General features: G+C 42.2%; 1 protein-coding gene across 1 annotated transcript in view; it reads right to left on the minus strand.

Annotated features, from left to right (window-relative positions):
• kcnq1.2 (potassium voltage-gated channel, KQT-like subfamily, member 1.2) overlaps positions 1-13820 on the minus strand; it is a 483492-nt gene that overhangs the window by 333036 nt on the left and 136636 nt on the right. Inside the window, exons 11-13 of the mRNA XM_080191027.1 lie at positions 2894-2920; positions 1904-1963; positions 1223-1340 (exon numbers count right to left, since the gene is read on the minus strand). Coding sequence (XP_080047153.1) covers positions 1223-1340; positions 1904-1963; positions 2894-2920 — 205 coding nt within the window. The remainder of the gene's footprint in view (positions 1-1222; positions 1341-1903; positions 1964-2893; positions 2921-13820) is intronic.

The raw sequence follows: 13820 nt of genomic DNA on the forward strand, positions 1-13820 counted from the left end.
CCTAGTTTAAACAGCAGAATAAGCTAACAATGCCCAGACTTATGAATCCAGAAAATGTGAAGGTCCAAGAGCTCAATGCGAGAATAGGTAAAGTAGCATTAGCTTTCAAACAATTGAAAAAAGGTTTGGAACAGTAAAAGGCTTTCCATGAAAATGTAGTTGAGGTTCGACAATGCAAATGTGCTCTTCTCTCTCCAAATACAGTTGTGGAACTTGAAACCTGAAAAACTGCCAAGAAAGAAAACTGGATGCGTTTAATACTGGACATCTTTGAAGGTCAGTAGGCATACACTGGTGGGACTTTATACCCAATACTGAGCAAGGAAATACTCAGAACACCCGTCAACTCCACCCATCATCTGCAACAAATGACTCAGCTGGCTTCATTGGTCATATCACCTGACTTCCAACTTGATTTCCATCAATGCAGCCTGCCCGTGAAGTCATGCTCCTACTAGATGTGGAAGAAGAGGGCAGTCCAAGATGAACTACAGTAGGATTACCAATGGGAGATCTCCAGCTGGACAACATTCAACGTGAGAACATTAGCTGTGGATAGGAGAGAATGCCGTGCTTTGTCGGCCTCATGCTCTCTTGATCATAGGAGCAATAAGTCAAAGCAAATCTAAGGCATTGGTATTATCCAAGCAAACATGGCAGCCCAATTATGCATAGCAAGATCCCAAAAAAAGCAATGAATTGAGTAATCAGTCAATCTTTTTTGATGGCGTTGATGGAGAATCAAATCTTAGTCTTCTGTTTGCATGATATGTAGTTTCCCTCTTTTAAATGTGAATTTATTGTTCACAGAGTTACTTCAGAGTATTCTCCCTCAGCCAAGAAACTTAACAATAACTTGACATCAACTGTCTTTGTCTCAACTATCAGAAACAGAACCTGAAAGGAACATAGGATTTAATTTCTCCTTCCTTTCCCATTCCCAATTATTTAGCCTAGCTTTTTTGTCATATTTTCAACTGCATGGTGTCAAATTGCAGTTGTATAAAGAATCAGGGTATGATACTATTTGCGTTTTCTTATCCAGCTTTTGTCTGCATGCTTACGTTGGAAAAATTCTGCATACATTTGTCAAAGGTTAAATGCTTTTAAGACACCGTAAACTTCAAAACTGTCAGCAGCTAACCTAATATACAGAGATTAACAAAAGATGGCAGCTTAGATAGGCAAAAATTACATGGATTTAAAATCTGACTGGACTTACTGTAATACATCTGTCACCACAGGCAGTGGTGATTCTTCACCCATCAAATCCATTTCGTCAACAAAGCTGTTCGACCGTGAGATATCACTTGGGTTTCCTTCAATAGTACGTCTTCTCACTTCAAAAACAAAATGAATCAGAAAAGAAAAAGCTATTCAAAATCTGTTGAGGCATACATCGCTTTCAATATAACTAGCCCATCAGAGGTCCCCAGGGAGTACAAGCATTTTCACAAGGCTGAGTGTCGCTTTATGGACCATCACAATAGTTTTATCAAAGTCATGCTCAGGTAAATATAACAATATGAAGGTTACAGACAAGAAAAAAAATCTAACGATGGTATTTGACAAGAAACAATTTCAAAAATGTATTTTAACATTGTTATCATTAAAAAGAACTTATCAAGATATTGAACTGCAATTGAAAATAATTTAATACTTTAGTCCTAATGATAATAAACCACAAGGAAATATACAGTATATGGAATACAATATTTATACTTTAAAAAAAAGTGAAATTTGTGCATTAGAATTATTCACAACAGAAGCTGTGATATATAATAATCCTTCATTAGAAAAGTGTTTAAACTCTGATCGACATATTAATGAACAAGTATGTTTGCCTCTTGGACAACAAGCCATTCTAATAAGCAAAAAGTGACATTAGAGAATTATCTTGTACCTGGTGACGAGGGACAGCTTGAGGTACAGATGGTTAAGGAAGACCAGGAAAGCTGTTGACCTGCGTGCAAAAAGCCAGAGCAAGGCAGAAACCACAAGGAAGGTGTAAAATAAAATCAATCATCTCTAGCAAAGTGAGAAGACAAACATGCAGGTATTAGGAGGGAAACCATTTTCTCTAATGCAGAGCAGGTAAGAAACTAACAGCTTGTATGTGCCAAGATTGACAAGAATTTTGCCAGTGGAAAGTTACTTAAATTGCCAGAATTAGATGAAAGGGATACTCAAGTTGAGCTGTAGTTGTTGAAAAAAAGGACTCAGCTATAACCTGATAGTCAAAAATGTAAAGAGTCAATGAAATTTATGAATCATTATTGTTAAAGTCCACATAATAGAAATTGCGTCTATTAAGTTCATGGATCTTTGTACAAAATAAATCATTTACTAGCACATATTAATCAAGGGACAGACAATGACGGCTTATTATACATGCTTAAGTGAATCGCTTGGTTTGGGAGTTGCACAATGGAAACAAATGCTTAGACTGTCATTGACAAAGCTCATTCTGCATTCAAAGCAGACAGGAAGCGAGACAGATGAGTGTGTGATAACACTGACATTCATTAACAAGTATTACCCCCAAAATAATGATGCATTTATCTCAAGCCGCTGATTTCAGAAATGAATTATTAATGGAGCATGAAGAAGCCAAACAGATTAGTGAACAATTATATACTGTAACAACAGCAGGCACCAATAATAATATGCAAATGTATAATCGAAACAATGAGAAAAAGCACTAAAATCAACCATCTGTTTAATTTTCCACACTGCATAAGAGAATTAAATGGAGAAGGAATAGGCATTGATGAGAACTGATGGGGAAAATTATATATGGAGAACAGAGTCGAGACAAAAGCAAAATTAATTCCTCAACAATCACTGTTCAGACTACAGCATCTGAATAGTGATTACTTTAAGGCAGACGTACCAGATTGTCTAAACATCCTCGTAAGACCTGACAAAGCAAAAAAAGGCAAACATGTGAGAATATTACTGAGCACCAGTCTCATTACTATCTGGCTGATTCAATCCTTCTGCTGATAAATACCTAACTGATAGGTTTTAGGAACGATTGTAAAACTTTACTGGAGAAGACCTTACTTAAGTGGTACAAGTCAGTTAACACAGAAGAGGTTCATTCATAAAATGCTGAGCCAACACTTAAATAGATGATTATATGTTTTTTTTCAAAATGATTGGCCTAATGAATGAAAATAGAACATTTTTGATAAGTGAATTATCCTTCTGGTTGAAGTCATGTATTATTAGGGGTGATTTTAATCTGAATTGCCCAGTGGCAACTGAGTGAGAGAAAAGTTAAGATCAACTGGGTGTTGAATCTGCCATTGTCCTCCTCCCTTCCCACAAACATCTATTTTTAACCCATTCTCGAGCAAGTAGGAAGGTCAGCTGCTGGAAACTGGACAGGACCTGGCATGGGGATCTGATTGCTATTCTCATAAATTGTTATGACTTTCACATGGTGAACCTAGTGTTTCGGAGAGTTGGGATAGGTCCAAGCAAATTAAGTTTTTTTTCAAACTCGTTTACGCTTTCCTCATGGTACCAGGAAGAGCAGCTCCCGCTGACTTACTTGAAGGTTAGGACCCATTCATTTATTCTACACCACTGGTCACCTGCCAACCAACACATGCACCCACTTCTCATTCAGATGGGTAACTGACCAGGAGCATAGACCAGGAGCATAGACATGGGGCCTGGATACTAAAAATGACTGGGCCTCACGTGACAAAGATAAGGACAGTTTACTGCTTCCCTCAGTTCCTGTCCATGATGCTCACTTCAAGTTAAAATCAGGTAATTGTGATGATAAAATACCAGCTTGAGTTCCACTTAACTGGTGAATCTTGGAGCTGCCAAATCAAATGAAATAAAGTTGCAGTGTTGAAACAAGCAACAAGGCTGGAATATATACCCTGAGGTGACATTCCAGTGAAACACCATCATCTTTGGATAAGAACCCATCTGATGATTTAAGTGGATGTAAAGTGGATGTAATATATCCTGTAGCATAATTCAAAGAGAAAGCACAGTTTTTTGAATAATTAAAATCACATTTTAATCTCCCTTTCAATTCTTTCTGTCATTGCAACAAATTTGTGCCTTCTCACATTGTCTCATTGATGAGTGCAAATAACCTGTGCTATCATATTCTTGAAGACCTCCATTAGGCCATGCCATCTCAGTTCAACTTTCTCACCTCTCACCTCATAATCTCACTCAATACTGAAACCTCCTGTGATTGGTGACATGTCAATAATTCTGTACATTCTCTTTTTCCATGTTTTCTCATAATGGAGTACCCCAAACTACCTACAGTGGGAGTAGGGCAGCACAGTAGCACCGTGGTCAACACTGCTGTTTCACAACTCCAGGGTCCTGGGTTCAGTTCCTGGCTTGGGTCAGTGTCTGTGTGGGTTTGCTCCAGTTTCCTTCCACAGTCCAAACATGTGTGGGTTAGGTTGATTGGCTGTGCTAAAATTGCCCCTTAGTGTCCTGAGATGCATAGATTAGTGGGTAAATATGTAGGGATATTGGGGTAGGGCCTGGGTAGGATTGTGGTCAGTGCAGCTGCGATGGGCCAAATGGCCTCCTCTTGTATTGTAGGGTTTCTATGATTCCCTAAATTCCTAGAGGGAAGTTGTGTCTGCAGGAAACTAAACTGCAGATGCTACAATATTATTGCCCCAATTCTTTTTCTGCACTTTCTATGGTATGATTACTTACAGGATCATGGAATCACCCCAGTCCAATTCTGAATTTATATGGCACCTTACACAAGTTCAGGGCATCCCAAAGTGCTTTATCAGCCATTAAGTGCTTCTGTAGTTACTCTTGTAATGTACAATAAAAACATCCAATTGACACATGGCAAGACTAAACAAACAGAAATGTGATAATGAACAGATAATCTGTTTGATTGAAGTTGATTGAGGTGTAAATATTGGCCAGAACATTCAGGATATCTCCCGTGCTCTTCTTCAAAAAAGCATCAAGAGATTTTTACGCTGATCTAAGGGAGCAGAAGAGGGCTCAGTTTAATATCTCATGCAAAGGATAAACGGGGTGATGCTCCCAGCCCACTGCTCTGAGAGACTCAAGTGGAGGCTGTTTAGCCGGTTTCCCGCTGGGTGCCACGGCCTCTGTGAGCTCTGGGCACCAGATTTTTATTAATTTGTTTAAATTATAACCTGCCTATCACTAACGTGCCTGGGACTGAAGTCTCCGGGCCTGCTAGCGTCACCACCCCCGCCAGGAGTGGTTCATTCCAGCGGGGTTTACAACAGCTCCCCACTTGTGGGGAGTGGGCGGCCCAACTCACCAGAGTGAAAGGAGGCCATGGAGGCTCCCCAGGAGATCAGGGGTGATGGGGGTTGCCCCCTGGGCATTGCCAGTGCTAGCCTGGCCCCTGGGCACTGCCCAAGGTGCAGAGTGGCAATGCCCAGAGGGGTTTTCTCCACACTACCCATCAAGCATTGGTCAGTGCACTCAGTTTCCAATGAAGATCTTTCATAGAGTTGGATGGGGAGGTAAGTGAGGGGAGGGATGATTTTGATGGAGTCATGCAAACAGGCCCCAACAAGAGTATAGGGAGATGTGGGGGGGCTGAACAGGCCATGGTTGTAAAGAAAACACAGGATGGAGAAGACCTGGGGGCTGATCCCCCTCATTGCATTTCCACATCATGACCCTTCATTGGGCCCAGGGGGCTGGTAAAGTAGGTACAGGCTCTTGCACTGTGGGCAGACAGCAGTAGAACTCTCCTTTAAGAGGGGGAAGGCTAGATGAAACACATGCTAGCCACACACGCTGCTGGGATCCCTGTTGAGCAGTCAGTCAACAACACGGGTCATGCTGAGCTGAATGCCACAGTCGTTAAATGAGCACAAAGTTTGTCTCTGCCTGGCTGAATGGGCATGATGTGGATGTGCCGGCGTTGGACTGGGGTAAACACAGTAAAAAGTCTGACAACACCAGGTTTTAGTCCAACCGATTTATTTGATAGTAAACGCACAAGCTTTCGGGTTAGTCCCTTCGTCAGGTGAATGGAGAGTTCTGGCCTCAGACAGAGCATATAAAGCACAGACAGTTTACAGATTGCTGATTAGAATGTGAATCTTTACACCTAACCTACTGTTCAAGTCTTGAAGTGGCCGACAATGTGAGTGGAAGGAGCACTGATCACAGGTTAAAGAGATGTGTATTGTCTCCAGACAGTACAGTGAGTGAGGTTTTGCAAACCCAGGCAAGTGTTGGGGGTTACAGATAGTGCGACATGAACCCAAGATCCCTGTTGAGACCGTCCTCATGTGTGCGGAACTTGGCTATCGGTCTCTGTTCAGTGACACTGCGCTGTTGTGTGTCGTGAAGGCCGCCTTGGAGAATGCTTACCCGAAGGTCAGAGGCTGAATGCCCGTGACCACTGAAGTGTTCGCCAACAGGAAGGGAACAGTCTTGCCTGGTGATTGTTGAGTGATGTTCATTCATCCGTTGTCGTAGCGTCTGCATGGTCTCCCCAGTGTACCATGCTTCGGGACATCCTTTCTTGCAACGTATCAGGTAGACAATGTTGGCCGAGTTGCAAGAGTATTTACCGTGTATCTGGTGGATGGTATTCTCACGTGTGATGATGGTATCCGTGTCGATGATCCGGCATGTCTTGCAGAGGTTGCTGTGGCAAGGTTGTGTGCTGTTGTGGTCACTGTTCTCCTGAAGACTGGGTAGTTTGCTGCAAACAATGGTCTGTTTGAGGTTGTGTGGTTGTCTGAAGGCAAGAAGTGGGGGTGTGGGGATGGCCCTGGCGAGATGTTCGTCTTAATCAATGATATGTTGAAGACTCCAGAGAAGATCTTGGGTTCATGTCGCACTATCTGTAACCCCCAACACTTGCCTGGGTTTGCAAAACCTCACTCACTGTACTGTCTGGAGACAATACACATCTCTTTAACCTGTGATCAGTGCTCCTTCCACTCACATTGTCGGCCACTTCAAGACTTGAACAGCAGGTTAGGTGTAAAGATTCGCATTCTAATCAGCAATCTGTAAACTGTCTGTGCTTTATATGCCCTGTCTGAGGCCAGAACTCTCCATTCACCTGACGAAGGGACTAACCCGAAAGCTTGTGCGTTTACTATCAAATAAATCGGTTGGACTAAAACCTGGTGTTGTCAGACTCTTTACTGGCTGAATGGGACCAGGATCAAGCACTTGTCCCCTTTAATTGTGATCCACTTGGAAGCAATCCAATTTTTATCTCTTTCACTTTTAGACTATTTATATATTGAGTGAAGGAATGCATTATACTCATTTACATGGCAATTATTTTTGCAGATTTCAGGAGTTACCCAAGAAGTACAACAAAAACATACACATTTTTGTTGTTAAGAAAACATTAGACAAAACTTTTACTGTAACAGACTCATACACTGAAGTATTGTACATTTCTGATGGTTTTAGAACAGGCCATGAATTGGGGGGTGGGGGGGTGCATGAAGGGGACAGGGCATGAAGAGGCAGGACATGAAGCAGGCAGGGCATGAAGGGGGTGGCCTGATTGGGGGGGGTGCGCTCACTGTCACTCTGCAACAGGATCGGATCAAGGTGGGCGGGGGTCCTGCTGTCACTTTGCCATGGGATCAGTTTGGGGGAGAGGGGCATGATTGGTCTGGTCGGTGGAGTGGTGAGGTGGCGGCGGGAGCTAGATGTCCATGCATTGTAGGGCTCGTGATCGACTGCGGGCCGCCACGATTTTGACAGGTAGGGGTTGGCTCTGGCTGTCTCCAGCATCAGGGGTCTGAAAACTCTCTCTGTCTGTCAGACCCCTGCTGCTGAAATTGCGCATGTGCAGCATTAGTGGACTGCAAATATGCAGCAGCTCCCTCTACAGGTTGGCTGGCGAATTAAACTGAGCCCTCCGCTTACAACAGTTAGAAACAGTTTACACCATTTTTTCAATGACTAAGTACATAAGATTGGGTCTGAAAAATCGCCCAAAAAAAGGATCAGGAACTCTCCCATTTTCACACTAGCTGGACTCTTAGAATCATTCGCCCAAAGACTCCTTTGAGGATACAATCAGCATGTTGGGTAAAGTGAAGACTGCAGATGTTGCGAATTTGCATTTAGTGAAAAATGGTGCAGTGGCACAGTGGTTAGCACTGATGCCTCACAGTGCTAGGGACCTGGGTTCGATTCCAGCTTTGGGTGGCTGCGTGGAGTTTGCACCTTCTCCCCTTGTCCTCCTGGTTTTCCTCCAGGTGCTCCAGTTTCCTCCCACAGTCCAAAGATGGGCAGGTTAGGTGGATTGGCCATTCTAAATGGCTCCTTAGTGTCCCAAGATATGTAGGCTAGTTGGATTAACCATTGTAAATGTGTGGAATTGCAGGGATAGGGCGGGGGAGAGGACCTGGCTAAGATATTCTGCCAGAGAGTTGGTGTAGACTCAATGGGCCAAATGGCCTTTAATGCACTGTAGGGATTCTATGATTTGCTAAGGTGCCACATAAAGTATTCTAGACAATAGCTCATGGTATGTAGGAATTGGCTTAATATAACAGAAAACAAATAGCCAGGATAAACAGGCCATTTTCAGGTTGGCAAAGTGGACCGTGACAACAGTGCTGGGGTCTCAGCTATTTCCAGTTTATATTAATCACTTTGATAAATGATAGAGAGTATTGTAGCTACATTTGCTGACAAAACAAAGTGGAAACACAAGTGTCTGCAAAGGAACAAAATAGCTCAAGTGAGTGGGTAAAAATTTGGTAGATGGAGTATTATGTTGGAAAAGATGAGGTTATACACTTTTATGAGGAGATTAGAAAAGCCAAATGTTATTTAAATAAAGGAAGATTACAGAATGGTGCAGCAGACAGGGATGTAGAAATTCTTGTACATGAAACATAAAAAGTTAGCTTGTAAGTACAGCAAGTAATTAAGAAGGCAAATGGAATGTTGGCATTTATTAGAAGGGAGATGGCAGATAAAAGTAGGAAAGTCTTGCTGCAATTGCATAGGGTATTTGTTTGACAACAATTAGAGTACAGTATACAGTTTGGTCTCCTAATGAATGATATACTTGCATTGGTGGCAGTTTAGAGAAGTTTTACTAGATTGATTCCTGGGATCATGGGGTTGTCTTATGAGGAAAGGATGAACAGGTTAAGCCTGTACTCATTTTAGTGTAAAAGAATGAGGGGTGATTTTACTGAAACATTGAAAATGCTGAGGGGGCCTAACAGGATAGCTGCTGAAAGGTGTTTCCCCTCATGGGGGTATCTAGAATTAGTGGACACAGTTTGAAAATAGGGGGTCTCCTATCTAAGACTAAGATGAGAACTGTCTTCTTCAGAGGCTTGTTGGTCTTTGCAATTCTCTTCCTCAGAAAACGGTGGAGCCTGGGATATTGAATATATTCAAGGCTGTTTTGGACCGATATTTGATCGACAGGGAGTCAAAGGTTTTAAGCAACAGGTAAAAAGTGGAGTTGAGGCCAAGACCACCTCAGTCATGATCTTAATAAATAGCAGAGCAGGCCTTGGGGCTGTATGGCCTTCTTCTGCCCTATGTCTTATGTTTTTCTGAGGCACATGTACAGTGGGAGGAGGGAGCGCCATTAAAATTACAATGTAATCTGTGCATTAAAGATACAACTAAGCAAGCCCAGAGTCAGCCAGAGGCTGAGGCTTGCAACTGCATGATTATCTACTGGAAACTGATGTTCCAGATAGCGCCGGTGATGGAGATGTAACCGGCATTTCCTCCAGCTGTTTAGCCCCTCCATTTTGTCCTGCCTTCTCTCATCTCATTGCCCATAGCAATATTCTCACTGCAGATGCATCGAATGCTGTTAGCGCCCTTGCAATCATCTGTGCTGAATCAGCCTCCTGTATCCTCAATCTGCCCACTGTCCCTAATTGGACAGCAATCCCAGAGGCATCCTCTTAATTGGATTCTAATTGTACCAGCAGTCCCGCTGCTACGGCAATCAACTTCACAACCCAGTCAGGCTATCCAGAAAAAAATACAATTTAGCCCCATGTTGAAGTCCAGAGTATATTTGAACAAAGACTCAGTAGATTACATTAGATCTCAAGAATTGGTAAAAATGTCCATTTTACTTCTCTGGTCATAAGTCTATGTAAGGTTATAGTCTTCATTTGTTTTATGAAATCCAGTGAGAAGCTCCAAAGATAATTTTCATGGCTTACAATTGAACAATAGCAAAAGAAATTACAGGCACAGTCTTACAGGATCCCTTTATGACAAGGAAGAACCTGCCGGGCAACTAGTGACTATTTAAAATGAGAATACTGCAGTAATGGGGAAGGGAAGGATTTTCCACATCTCCCATGTAGCTACTGATTTGCACAAAATTAGCTCCCACACATTCTGTAGAAGTCACAGATTTAGTGAGATGCAGAATGGGCAGGGAGCCTAAATATTCCCAGACTCAGTTTTCCAACCTCGGTTCAGTTTCTATCAAGAAAAGCACACGTTATTGTTTATTATTAACTTCAGATTGTCTCTTTCAATCTGAAATTGGGCTTTTCCAATTTTCAAAAGCCAGTTAAAATACAGCAAAGCTGAATGTTGAATAGAAGCAACTTTTTTTTTCTATTGTTTTATCAACATCCATGTCCACTGCATTCCTTGTATAACAAAAATACATCCAATTATTATAAAGTAATTGGTAAGCATGCGATTGCACTGGTTCCGGGATTTATTTTAAAATTAAAGATTTGTTTCTCACATTTAATATAAGCATATTAGGACAAGCACTGACCATCCCTGAAATTTGTTTAGAGAGGCTTTCGAAGCCAGACAGATAGTGTGAGGGAGCTGAATTAATGCGCAGTCTAAACATCCTGTATTAACTACTGTATCGCAAATACTAATCCAGCTCCCTCACACTGTCTCTGTATAACTCATTCAAGCTGCTGATCCAACAATATCATCAGGATTCCGTTTTTAAATGCACACTCTTTAAAAGAGTTCAACAACCAAGGACAATGTTGCTGGTAAAAATTCTGTGCTATAGATTGTTATTTTAACTCTTGCTTCACCATGAATGAGTTTATTTATTGAAACAAGTGTGGGCTCTAGAATCCATTTACTTAGTATTAGTCATTAAATGTCAAGATTAATGTGGTTACTTCTGATGCAAACTTTCAATTTGCAGTCCTAAGTTTAAGTTTATTTATTATTGTCACAAGTAGGTTTACATTGACTCTGGAATGAAGTTACTGTGAAAATCCCCAAGTCGCCACATTCTGACACCTGTTCGAGTGCACTGAGGGAGAATTTAGCATGACCAATGCACCTAACTAGCACATCTTTCGGACTGTGAGAGGAAACTAGAGCACCCGGAAGAAACCCATGCAGACATGGGGAGAATGTGCAGACTCTGCACAGGCAGTCACCCAAGCCAGGAATTGAACCTGACGCAGTGAGGCAGCAGTGCTAACCACTGCGCCATTCTTGACTGCAGTCAGTTGCAAAACCTAATTTTATTTAAGAAGTTGGTTCTCATTGACAACATGGATATTGGGGGTCAGGATGGGGTTGTAATTTTTGGTTTGAATAGTCCTGAAGTTTGATCACGTGACTTTAAAAAATTCTTTCACAGGATGTTAACTTCATTGGCCTGGCCAATCTTTGTTGTCCCTCACTAATAGCCCTTGACAAGATGGTTGTGAGCAACCTTCTCGAACCATTTAATCCATTTCTTGTACGTACACCTAAAGTGCAGTAAGGAAAGGAGTTCCAGGATTTTGAACGAGCAATAGTGAAGGAATGATGTTACAGAGCATGGCTGGGAGGGGAACTTGCAGGCAGTATTGTTCCCAGGCATATGCTGCCCCTGTCCTTCCAGATGGTAGAAGTCACTGGTTTGAAAGAGATTGTCAAAGGAGCCTAGATGAGTTGTTGCAGTCCACTGTGGATGGTATACATTGCTGCAATTGTGCATCTGTGGTGGAGGCAATGAACGTTGAAGATTGTGGATACGTAGGAGCAGGAGTAGACCATTCAGCCCATCGAGCCTGTTCTGCTATTCAATGTGATCGTGGCGGATCCGAGGCCTAATTTCACATACTTGTCTTGTAGCCATAGTTTTTACATGGCTAGTTCAGTTAATTTACTGGTTCAATAGTAACCCACAGGATGTTTATTCCTGGGGATTCAGTTTCACTAATATTATTGAATGTCAGTGGGAAATAGTTTGATTCTCTGTCATTGCAGTTGGTCACTGCTTGGCACTTGTGATGTGTGAATGCGACTTGCCACTTATCATAGAATCATACAATGCAGAAGAAGCTCTTCAGCCACCGAGTCCGCACTGACACATTAGAAACACCTAAACTTCCACCTAATCCCATCTGCCAGTGTTTGGCCCATGGCCCTGAATGATATGATGTGCCAAGTGCTCATCCAGGTACCTTTTAAGGATGTGAGGCAATCCGCCTTCACCACCTCGCCTTCACCACCCTCCCAGGCAGTGCATTCCAGAACACCACCACCCTCTGGGTAAAAAGGTTTTTCCTCACATCCCCTCTAAACATTCTGCCTCTCACCTTGAACTAATGTCCCCTCATGACGGACCCTTCGACCAAGGGGAACCGCTGCTCTTTATCCACTCTGTGCATGTCTCTCATAATCTTGTAAACATTGATCAGATCATCCCTAAGTCTTCTTTGCTCCAATTAAAACAACCCAAGCTTACACAACCTCTCTCCATAAATTAAATGTTCCATCCCAGGCAGCATTCTGACAATATCTTCTCTGCACCCCTTCCAGTGCAATCACATATTTCACAATGTATAATGTGACAACCAGAACTACACACAGTAATCTAACTGTGGCCTCATGAAAGTTCTGCACAACCCCAATCTGACCTCCCTGCTATTGTAATCTATGCCTCAATTGATAAAGGCAAGTGGCCCACATGATTTTTTCACCACCCTACTAACATGCCCTTCCATTTTCAGAGATCTGTGGACATACATGCTCCACAGAACTTTCTTGTGTCCTTCCATTCATTGAGCACTTTCTTGTCAAATTATTCCTTCCAGAATGTATCACCTCATGTTTTTCAGGTCTAAGTTCCATCTGCCACTTGTCTACCCATTTGACCTTTCTGTCTATATCTTCTTGTAGCCCAAGACACTCTGCTTCACTGTTAACCACCCGTCCAATCTTTGCGTCATCCGCAAACTTACTAATCCTACACCCCCATATAATCATCAACATAATTTATATAAATGACGAATAATAGGGGCCCAACACAGATCCCTGCGGTACACCACTGGACGCTGGCTTCCAGTTACTAAAGCAAGGTTCTGTCATCACCCTCTGCCTCTTACAACTGAGCCAATTTTGAATCCACTTTAACAAATTATCCTGCATCCCAAGTGAATTTACCCTCTTTACGAGTCTCCCATGTTGGATCTTGTCAAAGGCTTTGCTGAAATCCATACAGACTACATTGACTGCATTACCCTCATCGACACATCTGGTCACCTCCTCAAAAAATTCAATCAAATTTGTTAGGCATGACCTCCCTCTGACGAAGCCATGCTGACTATCCCTGATCAACTGTACCTCTCCAAGTGGAGATAGATGTTCTCCTTCAGAAGGTTCTCTAATAGTTTTCCTACACCAATGTGAAACTTGCTGGTCTATAGTTCCCTGGTTTATTTCTACAACCTTTCTTAAATAGCAGAACCACATTAACCGTTTTCCAGTCATCTGGTGCCTCTGAAGCCTGAACGTTTTTGAGGTCTTGCTGCATATGACAACATCAGCAACTAGATGGGAGAAAACCTTTTTACAGC

Source organism: Carcharhinus amblyrhynchos, chromosome 6, assembly GCF_965287045.1.
Source record: "Carcharhinus amblyrhynchos chromosome 6, sCarAmb.v2.hapA, whole genome shotgun sequence".
NCBI lineage: Eukaryota > Metazoa > Chordata > Chondrichthyes > Carcharhiniformes > Carcharhinidae > Carcharhinus > Carcharhinus amblyrhynchos.